General features: G+C 50.0%; 1 protein-coding gene and 1 long non-coding RNA gene across 2 annotated transcripts in view; one reads left to right on the top strand and one right to left on the bottom strand.

The window, feature by feature from the left end:
- The window catches only part of LOC132439471 (uncharacterized), a 48,347-nt gene extending 23,513 nt beyond the window's left edge, over positions 1–24,834 (bottom strand). Inside the window, exons 1-2 of the long non-coding RNA XR_011246743.1 lie at positions 24,701–24,834; positions 19,213–19,303 (exon numbers count right to left, since the gene is read on the bottom strand). This is a non-coding gene — a long non-coding RNA (uncharacterized lncRNA). The remainder of the gene's footprint in view (positions 1–19,212; positions 19,304–24,700) is intronic.
- Positions 20,662–22,908, top strand: FXYD4 (FXYD domain containing ion transport regulator 4). Its single transcript, XM_060033771.1, has 7 exons — positions 20,662–20,701; positions 21,347–21,379; positions 21,494–21,517; positions 22,217–22,291; positions 22,397–22,433; positions 22,695–22,732; positions 22,889–22,908. Exons 1-7 carry the CDS (start codon positions 20,662–20,664, stop codon positions 22,906–22,908), a joined length of 267 nt encoding a protein of 88 aa, XP_059889754.1.
- Positions 24,835–26,802: the final 1,968 nt, after the last annotated feature.

Raw genomic sequence — 26,802 nt, 5'->3', positions numbered from 1 at the left:
CCAGTGATTGGTGGGGGGGAGGTGGTCACCAGGCGGCCAGTTGGCAATGAAGCTCCAGAATTCCATGTAGTGTCAGCTTCCTTGACCCACCCTGGAGCCAACTGCCTTAGGTCAGGATCCCTGGGGAAAAGACTGAACTGTCCACGTGCATGCAGGAAGTTTATTGGCAAGTGTTCTTGGGAACAGTACCTGTGGGACAGGGATGAAAGCAGGATGGGCAGAGGAGGTGTGGCCCAGGACGCCTTTGCACCAGTGGCCTTGTTCAAGCCCACAGAACTCTGGAGCTGGGCTGGCTGGTCAGGGATGTCCTGCCTTAAGGCAAGGGAGCCTTTACTCTCCTGCATTGCCAAGTCACTGGAGGTGGGCTGCCCCAAGGGAGGGGACGTGGCTTTGGCCAAAGGCAGTTCCTGGAGGGGGACTCAGCTGAGAGTCAGCAGCAGTCACTATTCCCAGTAGCTGAGGCCATGAGTGCCTCTGTCTGAGGGGATCTGACCGTGCATCCCAGCCCCTACTGCCAGTCCCGATTTCGGACACACACGACAGTGAGCGGTAGCTTACAGTGAGCAGCAACTTGAAGCGAGACCTTAGTTCCCTGACAGGGGATCAAACCCTGGTTGCGGTGGTGAGAGCGCCAAATCCTAACCACTGGACCACAGGGACCAGTGGCTAGAGTGTGGGTCCTGGGTCCTTGTCTGCCTTGAAAAGAAAAAGTTCTGACAAGGAGGTGGAAGGCAGAGAGGAAAGTAAAGCCTTTATTAGAAAAGCAGAGTACATGTGGACAGGTGCGTGGCCAAGCTCAGCAAGAGAGTCATGCCTCTGGGAAGTTTCAATCCTTCATGAGGGGCCAGTCTTCCGGGTCTTTGTTTTCCCTCTGGCCAATTAGCTTGCTTTGACCGCGTGGCTGATTTGCCTCTCGACCCTCCCCTGTGTGTGCATGCACCCCTCAGCAAGATGGATTTTAGCGGAAGGGCCGGGGGGGGGGTGTGTGTGTGTGACATGACTTATGGTCTGGCTCCCCCTGCCTTTTGACCCGTGAGGAGCCTTTCTGAGCATGTGTAATGTCTCCCTTGTCCCAAGGATGGGAAATATATGACTTCTTGATCTTTTACTCAAATAGGGTTTAGCCCCTCTCTGTCCCTGACATAACTGTTATCTTAAAGTGTCCACAGGAAACAAAGTCCAGCTATTTACCCTGCTCCTGTCATTTCTATCTCAAAGTGGAGAGACGAGGCTGGTCAGAAATATCTCTCCTGGAGCCCACCTGCCTCCGGCCCCAGGAAATGTAACCAGGAGTCTGGTTGTAAATGTGCAGCCTGGAGCCCATCGTTTTCCTGCCCCAAGAAATGTGAACAGGAGGCCAGTTGTTAATGCCTAGCTTGGAGCCCATCTATCTCCTGCCTCAGTCCTGCCCTGTAATCCCCCAGTGTCCAGCACCCCAGTTGCCCCTGGATATCTTGTCCAGCGCATTCCATCCTGGACTGCACAATGCTGTGGACACACCTCCAATTCCAAATGCCATGAGGGCCAAGGCTGACGCGCAGCACTTGTGATGCGGAGAAGAGAAGGGAACAGACAGTCGGACGGAGCACATGGTGAGTTTGAACTGTTGTACGGGCATCTGGCTGCCTGGAGCTGATGCTGGGTGTTGGGGAGAAGCTGGAGATGGGGTGGAATAGGCAGGGTGTGGTCAATGGGCAGGGAGCTGAGCTGAGGAACTGCCTGTGACTGGGGAGGAAGGGGGAAGCCACGGGAGGTTTCCAGCAGGGACCGGACATGGTTAGAGCAATGCTTGAGAAAACTCCATCTGACCTGGAGGGGAGGAGTGGCCAAGGAAGTTTTTGCAACTGTCCACATGTGAAGGGATAAGGTGTGGGAGGAGGGTGAGTCCCCCGGGAAATAAGGGGAAAGAGGGATCTGAGAGACAGCTAGCGGCAGCTGGCAGAGAAACTGGCTGCAGGGTGGGCTTGAGGCAGTTCAGCTTTGAACCCAGTTCAGCCAGAAAGACCAGAAGAGCAACAGCAAGAGGCAGATCAGAGTGGGTACAAGCATGCATTTCCTGGGGCTGTGCAAGCGGCCCAGAGCACAGGTTTCAGGACCTGCAGGAGCTTCAGGATGAGGAAGCAGGAATGCAAGAGGTAGAAAGGAATGTGAGAGGCCAGAGCAGCAGCTGGGGAGGCTGAGGCAGGGCCCGTGGAGGGCACCCACAGGGCTTTGGATGAGTGTATCCAGGAGGCCCAGATCCAAGGGCTGGGGTGGAGCCTTGGCTATGTCTACACAGAGGCCTTACTAAATGGTGGAGTGAGGCCTGAAGAGAGGGCCATGCACCTGGGGTGAGCCTGGAGCACAGGAGAGAAGAGGTGCCCTGGAACCAAGGGGCCAGTTTTTGATGTAGGATCTACCGCTATCAGCTATGTGGCCCTGGCTGTGGTCCAGGTCTCTCGGTGGCTCCACTGATCAGTACAACGGTATAAAAATAGGTCCTGCTGTCTGAGTGTTCTCTGAGGGAAGGGGCAGTCAGAGAGGCTGGGACTAGCCCAAAGTCAGTCCATCAGAGAGCCAGCAGCGAGCGTGTCAGGCAGGAGACAAAGTCCTCCCGGTAAAACACCCATGTGTTGAGTGCCAGCAGCCGGGCACCTCCGCCTCAGCTCATCCTCGGGGCCATCCTGCGGGGAGGTGTGCACTCATCTCCCACTGTCAGGAAAGGAGCCTCCTCCCAAAGGAAGTGATGGGCCCAAAACAACGCAGCCAAGAAGTGGCTGGTCAGGACCTGAACCCAAGCTGGCGCCAGAAAACATATCCCTAAACGCCAGGCCCCGCTGCCCATGGTGAGGCTGCAGGAGGTCAAGAACAAAGAGTGCCGGGACTTCCCAGGCAGTCCAGTGGTTAGGACTCCGCGCTTCCACTGCAGAGGGCCCAGGTTCAATCCCTGGTCAGGGAACTAATTCTGCATGCCGTGTGGTGCAGCCAGAAAAAAAAAACGAACAAAGAGAGCCAAGGAACAGCCTTGACAAAGTGGCCCCCAGCAATGCTGGGGCTGGGGGAGGGCAGAAAGAGAGTGGTGTGGTGGAAATAGACACTCCTAGAAGGACATTTCCAGAAAGGGAAGAAGATTCCCCGTGGCAGTTTGAGAGCCTGGCAGTGTCTAATAGAGTCTGTTACAGGAGCTGGGAGAGAGGCCACAATGAAGAGGCCAGTGGAGGTGGGGGGAGTGGGGGAGGGGGCAATGAGCTTCGCAAAGGGCTGTGTGTGCACCAGGGAGAGTCACGAAGAAAGGCGGGGGAGGGGGGCTTCCCTGGTGGCACAGTGGTTAAGAATCTGCCTGCCAATGCAGGGGACACAGGTTTGAGCACTGGTCCGGGAAGATACCACATGCCGCAGAGCAACTAAGCCCGTGTGCCACAACTACTGAGCCTGAACTCTAGAGCCCGCGAGCCATAACTACTGAGCCCACGTGCCACAACTACTGAAGCCCACGCGCCCTAGAGCCCATGCTCCACAACAAGAGAAGCCACCACAATGAGAAGCCCGTGCACCGCCACGAAGAGCAGCCCCTGCTCTTCCAAGAGCAGCCCCTGCATGTAAGACCGGAAACCATAAAACTCCTAGAGGGAAACATAGACAGAACACTCTTCAACATAAATCGTAGCAATATTTGTTTGGATATGTCTCCTAAAGCAAAGGAAATAAAAGCAAAAAAGTGAGATCTAATTAAACTTAAAAGCTTTTGCACAGTACAGGAAATCATGGACAATATGAAAAGACAACCTACAGAATGGGAGAAAATATTTGCAAATGATATGACCAATAAGGGGTTAATATCCAACATATATAAACAGCTCATACAACTCAACATCAAATAAACAAACAACCTGGGAATTCCCTGGCAGTCCAGTGGTTAGGACTCTGCGCTTCCACTGCAGAGGGCACAGGTTCAATCCCTCGCCAGGGAACTAAGATTCTGCAAGCCGCCCAGTGGTGGCCAAAAAAATAAATAAATAAATGAAATTTAAAAGTGGGGTTTACACTATATATAAAATAGATAACCAACAAGACCCTACTGTATAGCACAGGGAACTATATTCAATATTTTGTAATAACCTATAAAGGAAAAGGATCTGAAAAAAATAGATATATACATATGTATAACTGAATCACTTTGCTGTACACCTGAAACTAACACATTGTAAATCAACTATACTTCAATTTTAAAAATGTAAACAATAAAAAATTTTAAAAAATAAAAAGTGAGGTTTATTACAGGTGTACAAAAATGGATTCATCTGACTATCAATAAATGCAATTCACCACAATAACAGACAGAGGCAGGAAAAAGTATTTTACAAAATTAAAATATCCACTTACGATACATAAAACACTTAGCTTAACAGAAAAAGAAGGGAGCATCGTAAATCTGTTAAAGGGGAAAATATGTGTAGATTTACCTTTCAATGAACAATAGTGAGCCAACTGGATTTCCATATGGGAAAAAAATGTACCTTGACTCCTGACACCATGCAAAATAGATTCCAGATGGAGAACAGGCCTAAACGTGAAGGTTAAAAAAAGAAAGAAAGAAAGAAAAAACCTTTAAGAGAAAAACAGAGGAGAACATCTTCAGGACCTTAAAATAAACACATTTCTTTTTTTTTTTAATTTATTTTTTGGCTGCGTTGTGTCTTCGCTGCTGCGCACGGGCTTTCTCTAGTGGCAGGGAGCAGGGGCTACTCTTCATTGCGGTGCGCAGCCTTCTCATTGCGGTGGCTTCTCTTGTTGCGGAGCTCGGGCTCTAGGCTCGCAGGCTTCAGTAGTTGTGGCTCACGGGCTCTAGAGCGGAGCACAGGCTCAGTAGTTGTGGCACGCGGGCTTAGTTGCTCCGCGGCATGTGGGAATCTTCCCAGACCAGGGATCGAACCAGTGTTCCCTGCACTGGCAGGCGGATTCTTAACCACTGTGCCACCAGTGAAGTCCAAGCAAAGATTTCTTAAATGGCAGGTGATAAATAAATACTGATCATAAAAGAAAAAATTGACAAACTGAATATTTTCAACTTAGGAATTTCTCTTCCTCAAAAAATACCATTAGGGGCTTCCCTGGTGGCGCAGTGGTTAAGAATCCGCCTGCCAATGCAGGGGACATGCGTTAGAGCCCTGGTCTGGGAAGATTCCACATGCCGCAGAGCAACTAAGTCGGTGCGCCACAACTACTGAGCCTGCGTTCTAGAGCCTGCGAGCCACAACTACTGAAGCCCACGTGCCTAGAGCCCAAGCTCCGCAACAAGAGAAGCCACCACAATGAGAAGCCTGTGCACCACAATGAAGAGTAGTCCCTGCTCGCAGCAACTAGAGAAAGCCCGCGCGCAGCAACGAAGACCCAACGCAGCCAAAAATAAATAAAATAAATAAATTTATTAAAAAAACATACCATTAAGAGAGTGAGAAGGCAACCCATAGGACCTGTATCTGGAATATACCTACAGAATTGCTACAAATCAAAGGGAAAGACAGACCATCTAGGAGAAGGGGCAGAAGACTCAGACTGTTCCTAAGAGGAGAGGCAAATGACAAAGAAGCAGCTCCACTGCATTAGTCATGAGGGAAATGCAGATTAAAAGCACAAGCAATGCCTACCAAAGAGCTTAGAAAATGTTGGAAAATGCCACGCCCGTGGTGGGGAGCAGCCAGAACTCTCCAGGGGAGTGTGAATTGGAACAACTTGGAACCTGTTTGGCAGAATCCATGCAAATCCTGTGGTCCTATGACTGACATTTCACTGGCAGGAACATACCCAAGGGAAAGGTGGGCAGAGGTTCACTTAACAGCACTATTCTCAAGAGCCCAAATCTGGGAACTGCCTGAATGTTCATCAACAGGAAAACAGATAAATTGAAGTATATACACCAATACAATTCCAAACAGTAAGGAGAATAAAAAGGCCTGGATTGCGTGGGAAAAGCTCACAAATGCCTAAAACACTACATCCTGTGTGATCCCATTTATATGAAGTTCAAAAGCCAGCAAAACGAAACTATTGGATAGAAGTTGAGAGAGTGGTTACTGGGGCTGAATCAAAGGGGACAGGAGGGGCCTTTGGGTACCGGTAATTTTGGTTCTTAAGCTGGGTGCTGGATACCTAGGCGTGCTCACTTTATAAAGATTCATCAAGCCGGACACTTAGGTGCACTTTTCTATGGGTATATTATACTTCAATTAAAAATTTCATTTAAGTAATCATTTTTAAAGTCACAAATTCATTAACAGAAGGATTTTTACCCTAGGGACTGCCAAATTTATTTCTCACAGTTTTGTAGGCTGGCAAGGCCAAGACTAAGGGGCTGGCAGGTTCATTGTCTGGTGAGAGCCTGCTTCCTGGTTCACAGACAGCTGTCTTTTCACTGGTCCTCACATGGTGGAAGGGGTGAGGGAGCTCTCTGGGGTCTCTTTTATAAAGGCTCTAATGACAATCATGAGGGGTTCATCGTCATGAACTAGTCACCTTCCAAAGGCCCACCTCCAAATACCATCACACTGAGAATTAGGTTTCAACAGATGAATTTGGAGTGACAGAGACATCTATAGATACTAACCCCTATGTGTCAAATGATGATCAGAATCCTAACTCTCATGTTCATTTCACAGATGAGAAAACCATGGTTCCCCATACTTCCCTAGGCTGGGACCCTCTGACCACAAACTCTGTTTGGATCATAGTGGCCACCAGGTCCTGCAGAAGACAACTGCTCATAATGGCCAAAAGCAGCAGCCTGTGTGGAATAGGTCCTCACGAAGAGCATTGGAAAGGTGCACACGTCAGCGATATGAAGCACGCAGTATAAAACATTTTATGAAACAGAAGGATTCTGACTGCCAGCTATGCAAGAAATGTATTACACGTCTTACCTCTCTAGAGACAGAAATGTAGATGGGTTTAATAAAAATTATGTGGTTAGACAAATATAAAATGTCTACTGGTTTAATAAAAACTATGTGGTTATGTAAATATTGAAAAAATGAATAAAAAGTGTAGAATAGTGCTTAAATTAATTCTAAGTGGAGAAATGGTATATATATGCAAATATGTACCCATTTATCTCTGTAGATTGGTAAAGATAGCCATTTGCATATATAGTGGTTAGATAAATATAATGTTTAAATGGACACTATATACATAGGAAAATAACTTTTTTTACATTTCTCAATAGATAATATACATACAGTGATTCGATAAATATATAATCGGATACTTAATGGTTAGTTAAGTGTATTTATTAAGGCACCTGTACGTTGTGAAGACAAGTTTTTCCCACCAAAATCTCCAGCCAGGTCAAGCCAAGGACAGTCCTGTCCAGTCCTGTGCTGAGGGTACCAGTGGGAACATTGATCCAAGGGGGTAGCACCAGCCAGTGGTGAGAATTGATGAGAAATATGAGAATGTAATGGTAATGGCATTCCATAGGCACTGGGCACTAAGTATGGACCAGATGATCTCAAATTACCACCCCAGGTGGATTATTCCATTAACCCCAAGTTAGAGTAGAGGAAACTGAGGCCCAACAAAGGAACATGTGGCACACTGGTAACTTTATAAACCTTTTAATTGTCATGAGAACTAATGGGATACTTAAGTTTTTTTTTTTTTTTTTTTTTGCTGCACCGTGCGGGTTGCAGAATCTTAGTTCCCCAACCAGGGATTGAACCAGTGCCCTCAGCAGTGAAAGGAGCCCTAACCACTGGACAGCCAGGGAATTCTTTACTCCTGATTTTTTAAAATTAATTAATTTAGGCTGTGCCGGGTCTTAGTTGCAGCATACGGGATTTTTAGTTGCAGCATGCAGACTCTTAGTTTGGGCATGCATGCGGGATCTAGTTTCCCCGACCAGGGATCGAACCCAGGTTCCCTGCACTGGGAGCGCGGAGTCTTACCCACTGGACCACCAGGGAAGTCCCTACTCTTTATTTTTAAAGGAAGTTTCAGGTTAGAATAAATTTGCTGCACCCAAAATCTACTCCCCGCTAACGTGGGTGTCGGCTCAGTGAGAGCTGCAGAGGTGAAGGACCAAGGCTGAAACAGTCCTTGACTGCCACCTAGTGGCTACTGGGGGTGGACTCCAGCCTGTCTCCCACAAATGAAAACCGCCTTGGGATCCCACACCCTTTCTTGTCTGACTCAGAGGTGAGGCCACCAAAAAGACCCTGGGGTGGGTAAAATGATGAGCTAACCACTGGCTTCACGCCTGGTGGGGCTGTGGGCTGAGGGGGGTAGTTTCTGGGCCTGGCTTGGAGGGAGATACAGAGACACCTGGAGCTACAGTAATGTCACAGAGAAGCAAAGGCAGGGAGGCATTGAGAGACATGTGGGTATAGCAAAGATACAGAAATAAAGATGCCAACAACGCAGAGACCCGGAGGGATGAGAGAAAGAAACAGAAAGAGAGAGAGTCCCAGACAGACCCAGAAAGCAATACCAAAGGATTCAGAGACACAGACACAGAAGGCTGAGGGCAGGGGTGGGGGTGGGTGGTGGGTGGGGGATCTCCAACAGGAAGAGCCCTTACCCCTGCTGTTCCCATGGATGTCCAGGCAGTCCTCCAGCCCCATCCGAACATCCTCTTCAGGAGGTCCTGGGCACTCTAATTCTTAGTCCTTTCTGGGATTCACCGGTACAGATTAGCTTTATTTCAGAGTTTTCTTCAGGACAGGCTGGGTTGCTACTTCTGCTGTGGTAGGTCCAGCTTTACAGCTTCTAAAACCAAGCTGCCATTCTCTCTTTGTCCTTCTCTTTCTCCTGGTGTGTGTATTTCCCAGTCCTCCTTCATATACATTAGGCATATCTTCCTATGCATAAGAACTTCTATAGCACTTGCCTGGAGAAAACAAAACTGACTGTGGGTTTCCTCCCATCTGGCTCTGTCCTGAGTAGGCTAATAAAGAGCTGTGAATTTGGAGGGCCCAATGACCTTTCCTGGCTTGCTGAAGACCCCTGCGTGGCTGATGAACAACGGGACCTGTTCTAACACACTGTGGCCAGCTCGTGGCCTCATCTGCCCCATGCAGTCTGCTAAATTCACTCCTGTATTCCGGGACCACCTCCCTGCTGGCACTTAGCAAGCTCCTGGAGAATGTGGGGTCAGTTAACAGCACAGGGACTTGGGAAGGTAGGAAACTTCAACTCCCAAATTCAATCCACCGTTCTCCTGCATTCTCCTCTTACCCTCCCCCACCCAGCCTCACGCTGAGGCCACATTCAGGTTTCTCCCACAAACACTGCCAATGTCTACGGCCCAAAGGCCTAGATTATGGACCCTGACCTTCTGGATTCTAATTCTGATCTCACCACTTACCATCTGGCTCTCCTTGCCTCCACTTCCCCGAGTATAAAATAGAATATTGATAGGGTCAACTTCATAGTGCTGTTGCGAGGATGCAATGAGTTAATATTGCAAAGTGTGGCACTGAACCGAGTTAAAATCAAGGATTTTCGAGTCAGACTGGCCTTGGGGAATTCACTTAATCCCTCCAAATTTCCGTTTCTCCTCTGTAAAATGGACACAGTGACTTAAATTCACAAGGTTGGGAGTATCTAATTAAATGTTGTGAGAGGCCCCTGAAGGGCCTGAGATGTGAGACGGGGCCACTGTGGCTTTCAAATGTCCTGTCCCTGCAGCTGTGCTTCTTTACCCCTCCACCACTTAGTCCCTACCTCTTCCTCTTCACCCCTCCCCATAAACCCCAGCCCGCCTAGCCTGTGGCTGCAGCTCCTCAGAACTATGCCTCTATTCCCATTTCAGAAACCAGAGCTACCTTTCCCATAAAACACTTTCCTCAAATTCAAAGTCCCTTTGCTCCCTCAGAGCTTCCTCCTACCCAGCATTCCAGAAGAGTCTTAACTATGACAACAGAGCTTAGGCTGTTTTTCTTGCACAATATAAAGGAAGAAAAAGTGAACAGTGAACAGGCGGCACCCATTTTAACAGACCCATTGTTACTGGGATAGGTGGAGCCTCCCTTTCTTGCCTCCAGAGGTAGGTAAGAAAGTCTTCCAGGCTGAATTGAGCGCTTACTTTTTTTTTTTTTTTTGCGGTACGCGGGCCTCTCACTGTTGTGGCCTCTCCCGTTGCGGAGCACAGGCTCCGGACGCGCAGGCTCAGCGGCCATGGCTCACGGGCCCAGCCGCTCCGCGGCATGTGGGATCTTCCCGGACCGGGGCACGAACCCGTGTCCCCTGCATCGGCAGGCGGACTCTCAACCACTGTGAGCGCTTACTTTTTAAATTGTTATCTATTCTAGTAGTTTCATTTATAGTTTTACTAGGCAGTATAGACTTGGGCTATATATAAATGTTTTTCCTCTACAACTTTGTTTCATTTGATTCGCTGGTATTCACCTTAACCCATGTACATATACGTACTAGTTCACTCGCTTCACTGTGGAATAAAGTTCTAACCCACAAAAATGTGTACTTATCTATCTCCCGTCAGTGGTCAGTGGAGATTAACGTTGTTTCTAGTGTTTTTCTATTAAAAACAGTCCCGGTGGGAACATTTCTGCACTACAGAAGCTGCTGAAGCTGAAGCTTAGGGTCCCACGCTCCAGCCTCACCTGCCCAGGCCTCCATCCACTGCCAGATGCCCCTTCCCCGCCAGCCCCCCAAGCTGAGTTCCCCATCTGCGCCCAGACTCCCTCATTTCCTGCCATCTCCCACCGTCACACGCCTCAAAGTCCCCCCTCCCTACTCTAGCCACTCCCCACGCTCTGAGGGGCTTCCGGCCCCACGACCCGGCCCTCCGCCCAAGGCCAGCTCCCACCTCACCGCCCGAGCTCTCTCACGAGCCCAGCCCGCCCACACCTGGGCCTCCACCTACACCTGAGACCCTCTTCAGTGCCTCTGCATTATCCCGATCTCCGCAGTCCACACCCCTGCCCCGCCCAAGCCCTGGCGGCCCACCCACACGTCCCAGCCCCCCGCCTCAAGGTCCGGCCCCTCCCCACACTTGGGGGCCTCCCCGACATCTATTCCGTCACACCCGGGTCCCTTCCTCAGGGCCCCCCGCCCGCGCCTGCCACGGCCAGAGCTACACACATGCTCTATCCAGGCTCCACACCTCCCCCCTCCCCACACCTGGTCCCAGGGCCCCATCCAAGGCCTCTGGAGGCTTGGTGGCAGCAATGTGGTCAAAGAGCATCGTCGATTCAAAGAGTATTTGGGCGCCGTGAAGCAAAACGTGAAACACTCTGAAATCTTGCTGCTCCTACGTGAAAAACCCTCAATAGACGTTTTCCCGAATTTGACAACACCCCAGAATTTTACAGGACATTAGAGGTAATACATTGTGAAGCTGAAAGCGAGTTTTCTAAACTATTAGTAAAAAAAATTTTTAAAGAGTGGGTCAGTCATGCTAGAAAACTCAGTTATCTAACATTCTTTCTCATAGAAATGATTCTAATTTTACATATTCTGATTTTAAATATTCCAGGGAATTCCCTGGTGGTCCAGTGGTTAAGACTCTGTGCTTTCACTACCAAGGGCATGGGTTCAGTTCCTGGTCGGGGAGCTAAGATCTTACAAGCTGAGGAGGTGCGGCCAAAAGAAATAAAAAAAAATAAAATATTCTAAATCACTATCATAGGAAGCAGTGGCTATGATTAAGCAGTTAATTTTACCACTAAGATTGATATTTTAAAAGGCAATTAATTTTATATTTGTTATCCTTGAAATTTTGTTGTCAGCTTTTAAAATTTTGCAATTATTTTGCTTTGTCATTCTAAAGAAATATAAACTTTCACACAAACATATTATGTTCATAACTTTGTGTTCTTTTCTTCCGGCTCTGGGCCGGCTTCAGCTCCTGCTTCCGGGATCTGCCCTCGCCCCTCTTCTGGGACAGGTGTGTATGTGCTCTGAGCGCCACACCTGGGTCATTACATCGCTGCTGGGCACCATGTTTGCACTATTTCAGTTTTTAGAAGCAGTGCCTCTTTCCCAAGGCAGGTGCGCCAATTTAGATATGGAACTGAGATGCGGTGCATCCCACTCTGCCCAAGCCTAGGAGCCTAGAAGGTCTTAGTCACCATGGATGAAAAAATAGAATACAGCAAACTCCACCCAGCTCTAGCGGCAAAACTGGTTCTCCAAGCGCGCTGTGGTGGAAGGGGGATGGCTTCAGACCCTCACTGCGGAAAATTCCAATGTTGATCATTAGAAGTTAATATATTAATATTTTACTAGTTTATTAAGAACTTGAAGGCAAGTAATCGCTCTCAAGACTTTATCCATGAAACTACAAGACGTTCTACATGACAGGAAAAAAGTTAAAACTGCTACTCAATTTTTAAAATATGATTTGTTTATTTCCCATTGTTTACTAAACTTCAACTTCAGTGGTTCATTTTAATTTGGTAAACATTGCTTGGAGGTACTTGTTATTCTCTTTTGTAGTCTGATTGGAGTACAGCAGAACACTAGCTCCCTTTGTTTATTGGTAAAACTGCATAACAAATAACTGCAGAACGTTGCAGTGCTTTTAGAAGAGCTACTGCAGTGGAGACAACAAAGACTTTGTTAAGCTTTGATTGCATTTGAATCCAGATTTCAGGTGGCCACAAATTCAATGCATTATTTAGGTTCTAGAAACTACTGACATTCACAGTTATGTTCAATGCTAACAAACACAGAATTAAGACCCTTTCCAATCATAGTGCCTTTCGTCTGTTCAGCCACTGTTTTCAGTTTTTCAACCCTAACATTCAGTGGCAGTAAAAACATTCTTTTATCCTATTATTGCCGGATAAGTAATTCTCCTAATCAGACACTTAATCTTATTATAACTAACTTATACAAAGATGTAGAGGAGACACATTTCTTGGAACGAGAGCAACTGGTTCTAGATAAGAGACACTCTTCATAAATTATGCTCTAATCTGAAACCTGGGGATGTATTTGACTTCATTGGCTCAGTTTAACGAGGGAAAAAGGGCAAAGGGAAATTTATCACTATGTCATGCAAATGTTTTAAACCTATGTTTCTAACACTGACCAACTCTAACCTCCCAATCTAAGAAAGCAGTCTCTCTACCCCATCATTCTACGTCTCAGCCACTTTATGTGTCTTCACTACATTTGTCAATCAATACTTGAAATATTATACCATCTATTTCTCTTTCTTACTTGTCCCCATCATAATATCAGCCATTCAAGGCAGGAACTTTGCATTACCCGGTTGGAACCTTCAGTTCCTGGAGAAGTGCCAGAACAGTAGTAAAATTCAAAATATATGTTGAATCAGTAAATAAATATCAAGTAATTATACTAAAATGAAAATACTTTGAAAGTTGTAAAATCAAATTATAATGTATTAAATTTAAAAAGCACGGTACAGGAGACTTCCCTCTCCATCCAGTAGTTAAGACTTCAAGCCACTGCAGGGGGCACGGGTTTGATCCCTGGTCGGGGAACTCAGATCCCACACGTCACGTGGCACAGGCCAAAAAGAAAAAGAAAAAAGCATGGTACACATAGTACATGCATAGTGATACAAACTTTTCCACAATTGGCACCTTAGTGAAAATAAAATGTACATTTATTGACACAAAATGTCTAAATAGCCATCAGCTTAAAATTCACACACATGCATGCACACCAAAGAGAAATATATATATATATAATATAATATATATATTATATTATATATATATATACCCTGTAAACATCCTAAAAAACATTGAAATTGTACAATTTAAGTGGGAGAATTGGTTGGTACGTGAATTCATACCTCAACAAAGCTGTTTTTAAATCACATTCAAAATAAATCACATGCACAAATTAACGTGGAGAGTGGTGATTAAGGGCTGGTTCTGGGGCCACCACTTCCAGCTATGAGGCCGGGTGCTTCTCTTAATCTCTCTTGGCCTCATTTCCTCATCCTGAAATGGGGTGAGAGTCCTCCCTGGAAAGGTTGTTGTGAGGATGACATGAGTTAACACATGGAAAGTCAGCGCTGGAAAGCAGCCTGCCAGGTAGCAAGCTCTCACCAAGGCTGCCATTGTGGATGCACCCAGAGTTCGGGGTGCTAGTCCCCTAAGGGGGTCATAGTCTGAGGGAGTGACACACGTCAGTGATAATCCCCATATGATGTGCTCGGTGGTGGCCTGTGTGACCAGGTGGATACGGGAGTGACCTGAGATAGAGAACACTGAAATAGAGAAGGGTGGGTATAGGGGAGGTGACACAGTGGGAAGCTTTATTTCAGAAGTTGTTGACTGGGAGGTGTGCCCAAGAGGTACTTCAATTATAAGATGGAGGGCTGAGTAGTCTGGTTGAGAGACATGAGCAGTAGTTGGACAAGGGAGCTAAGACACTCTTGGGGCAGGAGGAAAGCATCTCTGAGCTCTAACAGAAGCGGAATGAAAGGTCGAAGAGAAATGACGTCGCCTGGCATCTCAGTTTTGTGAACCCTTGCGCTTCTCTCCTCTATGCACAGGTTCCCACCCTCACTCTTCGAAGGACTTTCTCAAATACAAATCTAACAATGTCTCTCCCCGGCTTGAAGCCCTCCCTCCAAGGTCCACTGCCGACTTTCTGGCCTTACTCCACGCGGCCCGCCTCCTCCGCTCGTCCCCCTCCTCCCTGGCCTCCTGAGCTCACCCGATGCTCTGTCCCTTCACCTCAGCTATCCCTCACAGCCTCTAAAGTCCCAGGTCCTGAAGCCCACGACCTCCGGAAGATCGCGGCCATCACGGAGGCGCGAATGGATAAATGGGTGGACAAAGGCTCCAGAAGTGACTCAACCAGAGCCCCAACCATTACAAGAGGATACAGCGTGGGGGGGGGGGGGGAGGGGAAGAAGAGCTGCGCAGGCGTAATAGGGCGGCTGCTTGACAGGTACTCGGGTGAACTGGAGCAGCCAATCCGCACGAAGAGGGGCGGGACCGCTTCGCGACAGGAAAGCCCTGCCCACACTGCCTGCATGAGAGCGAGTGGGTACGGATGGCTTCTTGGAAGGGGCCTCCTAGAAGCCTATGAGGTCTTTTCTGGCCGGAGTCGGCCAAAGTGATCCAGACCTTCACTCCAGGCTCCGAGGGGGCGTGGCTGCCGCAGAGACCTCCATATCTCCGTTCTTGAGACACTCCCCCACACCGTTTCTGTATCCCCTCGTCTAGAAGGCTCTTAGATCTTTGCAGCGTGAAGGGCCCCTTCCGCCGCCTCCCCAGGGCGCCGGAGTCAGCCAAGGCCGAGATCCGGCAAAAGTCCGTCATCCCTCAAACTGTCGCTACCCTTCAGATGGCCCTCCTTGCACCCTGTCTTACACCCACTCACCTCCTGCTCTAACACTGGTAGGCAGGTGAGCAGAGTTAGGCTGCCTCCTTCCCCACGGTCCTCAAACGGAGTGAGACCCAGACCTGTGGGCAAGGAGCCCAGCACCCTGAGCACACAGAGGGGGACCTGCAGGACATGTTAGAGAGAGGGGAAAGAAGAACAGGGGGCTCCTGAGGGAGACAGCACAGGAAGTGGTCCAGGTGGGAGTTCAGTATGTCTCAGAAACTGGCAGAAGCCTCAGAGGGCAGAGATTCCCTCTATTCTTGTTCTCTCATGAATGGGGTCTTTTCCCTATTCTACCAGACCCTTCAAAATAGACAATCTCAGCTTCCTACTGATGCCTGTGACATTCAGTTCATCTTGTAAGTTAGGAAGAAAACACGTCATGTTCCTATTATGTGCCAGGCTTGATGCTATCCACTTCCCTTTATCTCTGGTCAATCTTAGATAATTCCTGTTTTATTACCTTTCCTCAGGGAAATTAATGACTTTGAGGATGCATCTATGTTCTTCGCAGAGCAATCGGTAGTGCTTAGAGAAGGGGAAAAGCACCGTTTGGGAGTGTGAGGGGCTGCGGCAGTGATTGACGTGAGCAGAAGAGAGTCCTGGGTGTGAGTGCCGATTTTCAGGCGGCCACTCTTGGCAACAGACTTCCCTCCTTCCACACAAGGTCTTTTGTATCATTTGCAGCACTGAGTCCAGAAGGGGAAGAGAGAGTTCAGAGCTGGATCTTGCAGCTTTCTCTCTTTTTGATACCTCTAGGTTCTCATCTGCACCCACCCAACTCAGGCTGGCTCTCCATCACCCACTCCTCCCAGCCTTTCATCATTGGAGTTTTGATTTCCCTGTAGGTCTCAGTGCCTCTCACCCAACTTTCCCATCTAGTAGGTAAGAAATCAGACCCAGGGGCTTCCCTGGCCATCTAGTGGTTAAGACTCCGTGCTCCCAATGCCGAGGGCATTTCCCCCTGGTGGGGGAACTAAGATCCTGCAGGCTGTCTGGCGAGCCCCCCCAAAAAAGAAAAGAAATCAGACCCAAAGGGATGGCTCCAGAAATTCTGATAAGGAATGCATGCCCAAGAAGCAGGGCAAGTGGCCAGCCCTCCTCGAAAGTGACTTCCTGAAAACAGCCTTCACTGCCAGTCTAGCCCCTCAGGAATCACACCTTGAGAACACAGTTGTTCATCCTAAATACTCCTAACAAATGAGACACTTCTTAATACACAAAGCTTTTAAAATTTTCTACACCCAGTTTCATGACTATTTATAAGTGCTGGGTTTAACATCTAAGAAGCTAAATTCATTAGCTTGGGACCTGACTTGTGCCACTTCCAGTGTGGAAGGCATTGTTGCCCACTGCTGAGTGTGTGTCTGGCCTTTGGGGCCTCTTAGAGGGGACAGATGCAATACTCAGCCCTGATGCACCTATACTGAACTTTGGCAAAACGGGGAGATGAGGTGGTGACTTACTGTTGTGTGCTTGCAGAAGCCACACACAGGTAGCTGGGCTCTCTCTCCCTGGTTCTGCCCTAGGCCCAACCTGTCCTCTATCTTGAGCCAGTGTCAATACCACCTGGCTCAGGTGAAGTTTTCTTTCTACCTGTTAAAGGTGAAATACCTCATGGTGATAGGGGTGGGAGTGGAGGATCCCTAAAGAGGGCAGAAGCTTCAGGATGGGGCAAAAGTGCTAGAACCTTCTGGAGAAGTGTACCTGAGGTCCTTTTCATACTTCCTGGAGACCTTCTAAAGCACCTGGGACTTAAAGGGTCCTCTTCCTCAAATGCCTGCTTTCTTGCTGCTTATTCCCCACCGGAGGAGTCTGGAAACTTGAGCTGAGTCTCCATTCTGCTACCATGGCACAGTGTGACCTTAAGCAAGACCATTATCTTCTCTGGAGCACAGTTACCCCATGGGGGTCTCTCTAATGATGACCCCCTTTCTCTCATGCTGCAGATCTTACTGTGTGTATATCAGGGCCATTCGCAGCTACAAGAACAGCCCCTGTGAACTGAGCAGCATAATCAGATGTCATCATCACAACAAACATTCAAAGTCGGCTCAGTCATCGTTCCCACTTCATGGATGAGCAAATAGGCAGGAATGGGGTAAGTCAGTTGCTCAAGTGCACATAGCAAGTAAATAACAGAGCCTGGATTTGTCTCCAAAGTATGTGCTATTATTGGTTCTTCTGACTCTCGAGGTTCACAAATTCTCCTCACACAGGGCCTGGAAAGCATTCATTCCACACATACAAATTGAGGGCTGGTCATGGGTTGGCCCCGTGCCACTGCAGCCCCTCCACCCCAAACCTCAAAGGTATGTCCTGTTGTTATTCCATTTTATTATTTTTTTAAATAAATAAATTTATTTATTTATTTTTGGCTGCATTGGGTCTTCGTTGCTGCACGCGGGCTTCCTCTAGTTGCGGCGAGTGGGGGCTACTCTTCTTTGCGGTGCGCGGGCTTCTCATGGCGGTGGCTGCTCTTGCTGCAGAGCACGGGCTCTAGGCGCGCAGGCTCACTAGCTGTGGCACGGAGGCTCAGTAGTTGTGGCTCACGGGCTCTAGAGCACAGGCTCAGTAGTTGTGGCGCATTGGCTTGCTCCGCAGCATGTGGGATCTTCCTGGACCAGGGCTTGAACCTGTGTCCCCTGCTTTGGCAGGCGGATTCTTAACCACTGCGCCACCAGGGAAGTCCCGTTACTCCATCTTAGAGGAGAGGGAACTGAGGCTCATAATGAAGGAGCTGCCAGAGATCTCCCAGTGAGCAAGTGGCAAGCTGGGCTTCACACCCAGCTCTTTCTGGTCCGGGAGCCCTGGTCTTAAGCTCTGTGCAAGAACCGAATCTTGAAAATAGGAAGCACCATGGAAGGTTTTCGTGAGGAGGTGCAACATGTTTGCACTAGGAAGGCCCTCCGGCTTCCTACTCACCTGAATCCTTCCCACCCTGTCTTTCAGGGCTCTGTCCTGCCCTCTGACCCCCAGCACTGGGAGCTGCTGGTGGCTTCCTATCCTCAGTGATCAACAATTCAATCAAAATCTATTTATCAGTATTGGGAATAAGGGCGGCAACAGTCTTGCTTCAGTTGGTCACTGCGCAGTGGGAGAAGAGGGTGAAAAGAGAGGAATCAGGGAGGCGGGACAGCAGAATAGAGGGGCCCGTGGTTGTCCAGCGTCAAGGGCACAGGTCGAAGGCACATGGTGGGGTGAGGGACAGGAAGAGCTTGGCCAGCGGTGCACAAGGCAGGCGCGGGGGTCTGCCGAGGGAGGCGGCCCACTCTTCATCCCAGGCCGGTGGTCCTCCCCTCGCCCCCCCTCCCCCACAGCAGGCAGGAAGCGAGGACAGGGCGGGGGGTTTCTAACTACAGCTTCCGGTCTCCAGGGGCTAAGTGGTTGTCAGGATGTGGTCAGAGGGTGGGCGATCCTGTGGGGTGCCCATCAGCCCCAGATCTCCCCCCAATGAAACCCAGTCCAAGGAAAAGCGATGCGACGGCCAAGCGAATGGAGCCTCAAGGCCAGCCCCACCGCCTCGCTGACACGATGTTCCTGGAACGCCCGCCCCCCAGAAGTCCTGGAACCCGCACTTCTGGCCCAAGTACCCAGAAATATCTTGTCCCCTTCCACACATTTCTGGGCCCCTCGTTTAGGATCTAGGTGAGCTAAAGAAACTGAAAGCCCCCTTCTCACAAGACGGGTCTGAGGCCCATCCCTCCCCTCCCTCCGCTTAGCCTCTGAGAGGGCCTGAGGCCCTCCCTCTGCTCGGCGGGTGTGGCAGGTGAGCCGTCTCCTTTAAGAGTGCACTGGGGAGAGGGAGCCGCAGGAATCTTAAGGAATCCGACCAGTTCCTTCGGCCCAAGAGTATTGTTGCCCTGGGCGGGGCTGTGGGCTTAAAAAGCTGGAACCCACCTGGGCTGGACGCAGCTCCAGGAGCCTCCTCAGACCAGCTCTCTGCACTCAGCTCTCAGGTGAGCAAGTTTCCACCAGGACTTCAGGGCTCCTAGGAAAAGGGGTGGGGGCAGAGGGGGTATCAGTCTGAGGAAGGGGTGGTAGCTGCCTGAGTATTCTCAGTAACGCGCATGTGTTTGGGGGACTGGAGGACTGGAGGCTGCCTGCTCTGTGCCCACTGTCATATGGAAGGAAGGTGGGGTGGAGGCTAGAGGAAACAGGAGCCAGTCTTTGGCCAAAGAATATGTAAAGTGGAGTTGTGACCCTCACGATCCAGGAATTCCAGGGTGGTGGAAGGGGCAGGGAGAGACAGATTGGCCAAAGGAGGGCCAGGTTTGGAAATTGCTCAGAGCCAACAGACCCCCATGTTCCCAAGGAGCGTGTTAATAGTTCCTCCTTCCTATGGCAAAAGGACCCGTGTACTTGTACATTTACTTATTGTAACACGTTTCAGTACTTAACTATGTGCTACGCGCTATTCTTAGGCTTAACATGTAGTAACTCATGTAATTCAGTTATAACCTTATGAGGTTGCTATTATAATTATCCTCATTTTTACAGGGCACTGAAGCACAGAGAGGTTAAGTAACCCAGCTGAGTCACACAGCTGTTAAGTGGCTGAGAGAGGAATTCTCTGGCACGTAATAACTGGGGTTGCAGTCTGGAACACTGACGACCCCTATGCCTGCCTGAGGCTAACAATAGGCAGAAAGCTGGTAGCGGTCTTATCTCAAGGACACAGCCACCCTAGGGACTAGTAAATGAAGATATGGATAGTTCCCACCCTAAGGAGAAAGAAGGAGCCATGTCCCACCCAACAGGCAGTTTCCTGCCAACAGCAGTCTGTACTCTGAGAGTGGAATTTGGGGCTACCTGGAGCAGGGCTTGGCCAGGGCTGAGGTGGGAGGCTCTTGCCTGTCCCTGGCACCTGTCCCTAATGCCTCCGCTTCCCCTGCCCAGCTGTTCACTCAGAGGAGTCCTGGGCATGCCCTAGGTGGAGGCTATCTTGGAATTCAGCCTGGTAGTGCCCCAGGCCCAGACCTTTGGATAGCCCGAGGCCTGACAACCTTAGCCCTTTAAGCCAGGGGTCAGGAAGGCAGGCACCAAAGCCTGAGTTAGAACAGCAGCCCTGCTCTCCTAATGGTGTGTCAGGCATCTGATTACCAGATTTTAACAAAACCTCATATGGCACTTACTATGCACAGGCACTGCTCTAAGCACTTAACTCCACAAGGCATTACTATTATCATCTCTAGACAAGGAAACAAATTAGTAACTTTTCCAAGTCGACCCCATAAGCAAGGGCAGCCTTGAGATTTGTGCCACCAAGTGCCGTGAGCCTGGGGCCGGTCGGGGCTGTCTGACCCCAGCCTGCCCCCTTCCCCTGCAGCCTAGTCCTGCCGCTGTGTCATGGAGGCAGTGGTCCGGGGCCTTCTCCTCCTGCTGGCAGGTGAGTTCTCCCAGAGGTGACCCTGCTGTCACTCACCCACCCACCCACCAAGGCTGTGAAAACCAGGACAGCATCTCACAAAGGGGGCCTGATGTTGAATGAATGTGTTTTCATTTCAACTGTCAACTTAAAGAGAAACATAAAGGAAGTAACGGTACAGGTAGGAAGTAGCTATTGCAAAAGTTACCCAGGTTAATGGAACTTTGGGAGCTAACCATCTGTTGGTGTGAAGAGAACAGCATTCCCTACTTCTTTAGGAGGCAGAGCATTAGCCAGGACCTGTGTAGAAAGCTTTTCAGGAGAGGGTAAAAAGATACCAACACACCATCCCATTTTGAGTGTAAGAAAGAATAGCAGGAAGCCTGAGAAATTGCTGGAAGGGCTGGGGGGTGGGGACGGAGGGCGGGGGTGGGGGTGGGGGCGGGCACAAAGACCAGGAAGTAGGAGACAAAATCCCAGGTCTGTTTGGGGGTGGGGAAGGTGTGAGGAAAGGAACCGGTGACCTCAGGGCCCCTTCATCCCACCTCCCCAGAGTCCCAACGAAGCTGGCTGTCCTTGCGCCTCTAGGCTGGGGTCCTGGCTGCTGATTCATTTTGAGACCAGTGCCATGAATTAACAGCCAATCCCTCTGCTTCTCTCACCCAGGCCTGCCCGTCCTGGAAGCCAATGACCTGGTTGGTGAGTAAGGCCCCAAACTGCCCTGCTGGCCCTGCCTTAGCTGGCCCTAAGACCCCACATCCTGCCTCCTGGCTCTGGTCCTTATTTATTTTTTTCATGTTTTCTTTCCTGCAGATAAAGGCAGTCCCTTCTACTATGGTAAGAGCTGATATCCCTTGCCCCCCACCCCTACCCTTGCCTATCCTGGACCTCTTTGCTAGGGGTTGGTGAGGGGTGATGTGGAGCCCTGTGTAGACAGAAAGGGGCTTGAGGGAACAGGGAAGGAGGGGGAGGATGGGGCTGAGACTGGGGATTAAAGAACCAGAGTCGTCGTCATCGTCGTCATCGACCAGAAGAGTGACAGGCCGACTCATAACATGGTCTTTGGGAGAACTTCATTCCAGCAAGGAGGTAAGGTGCCCACAGGATGTTTAGGAAGACTTCCGGGGAAAGGGGCTAGAGGCACCTGGTTAATCTCCTTTCTTCAACTCACTCTCTCTTGCCTTCCCCAGGACCAGCTCCTTGCTGCCTGACAACGCCCCAAGCAGGTTTCCGCTCACTCTGCCTGGCACTGTCCCCCAACACAGTCCTCATGTGCTCCAGGTCTCAGCTCAAATGCCACCTTTCAGAAAAGCCTTCCTGGATCATTCTTCAAAGCCCATTCTTTTTCTGTGCTCTTCTGCTTGTTTTTTCTTCCTATCACTTGTTCCCACCAGATATTAGATGATGTACTTACTGGCTTGTCTTTCTTGTTGCCTGGAATGTAAGTGCATCTGTACAAGCAGGTGGTCATAACTATCTGTTGAACGACTGGGCTGGAGCCAGGCTGGTGCCAGCTCACTCTCTATGTTCCTCTAGACTGGGAAGGCCTGCAGCTGGGCGGGGTGATCTGTGCGGCGCTCCTGTGCATCGCTGGAATCTTGTTCGCCCTGAGTGAGCAGTGGGACTGGCGGGGCCGGGGTGGGGGTGGGGAGCGGGTGGGAAGGGGGTGGCTCAGGCTCCCCAGGCTCTTTGAACTGGCTGTCTCTTCCTTCACAGGTGGCAAATGCAAATGCAAGCAAGATCATAAGCACAGGTGAGACAGGGCCCTGTTGTGTGCACCTTGAGCAGAGCAGAGCTATTTGGCGGTAAAGCCCTACAATTTGGAGAAAGAGGACAGCCCCCGGGCTGTCCTTGGGCTTGCAGTGGGATTTGTCATTCACAGATCATCAACCCTGAAGGACCCCAAATCAGGGAAAGCTCTGACCCTTCGTATTGTGTAAAGTGGCACCAGGAATCTTGGTGGGGGAGAAGGACAGAGGCTTGAGGATGCTAATCTGACGTGTTCCTTTCTCAGCTCCTTACCCGAGAAAGCTGTTCCACTCATCACTCCAGGTGAGACAGGCTTCGAGAGGCTTCCAGGCACTCAGGCAGGATAGCCATATAATTTGAGACTGCCTGAGCCAGCCTGCCTTGGGGTCACCTGAGGCTGAGGGGGGTGTCCGTGGAGTGACCCAGTTTGTGAAGATCTGACCTCCATTCTCTCCACAGGCTCTGCCAGTACCTGCTGAGCACAGGACCGGCTTCACGGCACTTCCTGCACCAGCTCCCATACTGTCCCCTCCCCCTTGGGGGACTTTACCCTTCATCATGGCCTTTCTCTCTGAGGGTGGGCCCTTAGGCTCCCTTATGCTCAGGAGGCTGTCCAGAGCTTATTTCTAAATTAAACTTTTCTCCTCCCTCCTGTGGTCTTATGACCTTCTGTGTGTCTGGTTAGGGACAGGCAGGCTGGAAAGGGACAAGGAAATCTTGCTCAGGAAAGTCCAGGCCCCTCAGTGGGAGGGGGGGGTGTCCCATAGATTGCTGATGCATCCTGTGGCCACATATCTGTCCTGAAGCCATTCCCAGCATGCCCCCCACTTTGAGGACCTCCTGATAATTGATCTCCTGCCTCACCCATGCATGATGCAAGACATCTCAATGTTCTATCAAAGAACCTTACAATTTCCACACCTTGCCTGGAGACCTTGTAAGTCCCGATGACCCAGATACCCATGACATCCTGTAACCTAGAATGATCCCCAGTCATTTGCCCTCTGCTAAGACCCCACCTCACTCAGTGAGTGCTCACACAGCCCAGGAAATGGAGCAATTTCTTCACTAACTCACCCCAGTAAAACCCTATGAAATTCTCAGACCAACCCATGAACCCTTCCCCCACTCTAGGTAATGTCCCGTGAGACCCCCACTATAAGCAACATCCCAGCAAGCCCTGCATAGTGCATTTTAGAAACAAAACCCATCCATGCCAATCTGGGTCTCAGTATGTCCAAAGTCCATTTCTGGAGTACCTCACTTGAAAGGCCCCAGCATGCACGGGGTGAGGCTGGGGAAACGGCTCTCCCACCTGGGCAGCCTGTTCATCCTGCAGCCTCACCCCGCTTGCCAACCTCCATATCCTAAGGTGGGAGGAGCTGAGGCATACTGGCAGAGACCCTGGGGTGGAGACAGGCTGGGGCAGCAGACGTCTGCCCTGTCCCTGCCAGGCAGTGGCTCACAGTCTGGGACTGGGCTGATGGGGCAGCCACCTGTCTTGGTGTTGCTTCAAGCCAGCTCTCTAATGGTGCCCTGCTCCAAACCTTCCACCCATTTCCCAGCGTGGTACTAGATCCTCTGGAAAGTATAGTGGATCCAAGACTTGTTGGCTGTAGTCAGGAGGCCAGCACAAGGGATTCTAGATGCTGAGGACCCCACTTCCTGGTCTGCAGCCCTCCCAGGCCCTGAGATCTAAAAACGAGGGTCACAGGAACTTCCCTGGTGGTCCAGTGGGTAAGACTGCGCACTCCCAATGCAGGGGGCCCGGGTTCAATCCCTGGTCGGGGAACTATATCCCACACGCATGCCGCAACAAAGATCTCGTGTGCTGCAACTAAGACCCAGTGTGGCCTAAATAAATAAAAATGAGGATCACAGACCTGTTTAGGGCCCTTGAATAGGTCACATAAGCAGGATGAGGGGACAGTTCCAAGGCTGGCCCAGAGCTACAGCAGGAACTCCAAGAACCTGAGTGGGACTCAGGATACCTGGCTGAAATTGCATCCACTCACGGTCCAAGGTAGGTGAGGGAAGTGTGCCAGGGAGCTACGGGGGGCCTCTTAGGCCTTTAAGATCCCAGCATTCTGAACCAGATACATGCTATGAAGAAAGTAAAACAAGCGTGCTGCAGCGGCTGGGTGCATGGGCAGCAGTGGGTGATGTGGTCAGGTCAAGAAGTGACATCTGAGCTGAATCCTCTAAGGTGAATGGTGGGAGGGGCCAGCTGCGCAAACTTCTTTCCTGGTAGAGGGAACAATGGTTTCTTGCCTTTTGAGGACCAGAGGAACGTCGGTGTGACTGGCACGTAAGTGATGAGATCAACGAGGAAGCAGGTGCGGCCACTGCAGGGAGAATTTTGCCCCATCCTGAGCTGGGAATCAGTCGGGGGACCCGGATCTGCGCATGCGGCGGCAGGAAGAAGGCAGGAGCGCAGGCGCGCAGATCCCAAGGAATGGCGTAGCCCGGACGCGCCGCAGCGTCATCCGGCCAAAGGCAGCCTCCGACCCCGCCTTTTCGTCCTGGGGAGTGGGGTGCATGTCTCTCTCCTTCTTGGACACAGGAGGATGCTGGTGTGAATGGGTTGCATTGGAGAATGTAAAAATGAGCTCCGCCTAAGAAAGCAAAGTCTGTGGCCTTACGTGGGGCTAGAGTGGCAGACGCGGAAGCGATATTGGCAGAACGCCCCCTTCTGAGTGACCGACAACTGCTTTCTTTTAGAAACTCGGGTTCCTACCATCACAAACGGTGAGATGCTCTGCTGTTTGAAATCCAATCAGTAAGAAGAAAACCCCATGCTGCCAGGGTAACCTAAATCACTTTGACGCGAGATTCAGCTTCAGTTCCTACCCGGGCGACGAGCCCCGGAAGAGGGGTTTCTGGCGCAATATTCCACATCCATCTTAACGGTTTGGTTTCCCAGCTCCGCTTTGCGGTGGAGACCAGCTACACACAGTCATGATCTACTTTCAGCCTGCCAAACAGCCTGTCCAATTTCGCCTGAACAAACGCCAGTTTCCTCACGTCCCATGAGCAACCGAAGGGACCTACGACCCCCATACCCCCAACGTGTGCAGCTCCGTCATTGTCAAGTCAGTGAGCCTGGCTTTCTACAGTACAGGCTCCTGCCTGTTGGTTGAGGCTGATTCTACCTGTCCAACCAAGGCTGGGGCAAGGGGCTCATGGAGGGCATCTGGGAGCCTGGGTTAATCATGGTTGGGAAAAGTCACGGACTGTGATGGGAAGGTGGCAGGAGAGAGCCATGCAGGATGGAGGCAGTGTTAGCCTGTGAGTCTGGCACATGGGCCCTGGAGTTGGGCTGCTGATTCCCAAGGGAAATAAGCTCTCCTCTCTTCCCTCCCAGGAGTAGGGAGTGGGAAAGGTAGTCAGTCATAGGACGGGAGGAGCCTCTGCCCAGGCTTCACCGTGTGGAATTACTTGCTGTGCCTCAGAGACCCCTTCCTTGGGCCTGTTTTCCCTGGGGAACAGGGGGTTGGGAGTGTAGGGAGGCTGGCTTTGTCTCAATTCCCACCTCTTGTCATCTCCTAGATGAGGGGCTGACCAGGAAAGAACCAGAGAAAGCAAAGGGTAATTGAACACTTAGTACTTTATGGGCACTGTTACAAACACTTCACACGTGTTGATTTTCCCAGCAGCCTATGTGATGTGGATTCATATTATGCCCACTGTGCATAAGAGACCTAGGTTCTCACAGGTCATCTTACTCCTGAGCCATTTCTGAACGACTAGGCTACACTGCCTTTTCTGGTATTTATCACTATCTGAGAGAGACCCCAAGGACTGTACCTTCTTGGGGACTATGTATCCCTCCCCACTTTTTATTTAAACAATCTTATTTTTTTCCGAATGCAAGCATCTCTCATGCTTATTACAGAAAACTGGAACATTACAGAGATAGCTCACTTAGAAGATAAACCAAATTCTAACCCAGCACTCAGAAATAATCAAGGATAAAAGTCTGTTATACAATCAGAGTATTCTGTAATTCTCTGGAGCTCCAGATTGTTACATGAACCAATAGTTCATTACTTTGTTTTGCTGAGTAGTAGTCCCAGGCAGTGTTGTATTAATGAACACAGCTTGGGTTGCAGCCTTACCTCAGGGCACTGCGCTTCCCTCCCTCTGCTGGACATTGTCCCAATTCCCCAGCATCCCTGCATCACCAATTCCCTTCCTCCTTTAGGCCCTGCCCTTTGCCGGGCCACTCTATAGCTGTACCACCAACATGTGAGCTCTCATCACTGTTCACTGCTTCTTCTCTTTGTACTCGGCCCTAATTCACATACTACTTATATTTTACTGATTTATTTGATATGGTCTCCTACCCCTACAATAATGTAAATTCAAATTGG

This window comes from Delphinus delphis, chromosome 16, assembly GCF_949987515.2.
Source record: "Delphinus delphis chromosome 16, mDelDel1.2, whole genome shotgun sequence".
Taxonomy (NCBI): Eukaryota; Metazoa; Chordata; class Mammalia; order Artiodactyla; family Delphinidae; genus Delphinus; species Delphinus delphis.
Note: the sequence above shows the minus strand (reverse complement) of the source record. Positions and strands in the feature narration are given on the sequence as shown.

Coding starts and splice junctions, on each gene's coding strand:
- FXYD4 (XM_060033771.1), top strand. CDS start 20,662: ATGGAGGCAGTGGTCCGGGGCCTTCTCCTCCTGCTGGCAG. Junction 20,702..21,346: donor CCTTCTCCTCCTGCTGGCAG/GTGAGTTCTCCC, acceptor TCTCTCACCCAG/GCCTGCCCGTCCTGGAAGCC. Junction 22,292..22,396: donor TGGAATCTTGTTCGCCCTGA/GTGAGCAGTGGG, acceptor CTTCCTTCACAG/GTGGCAAATGCAAATGCAAG.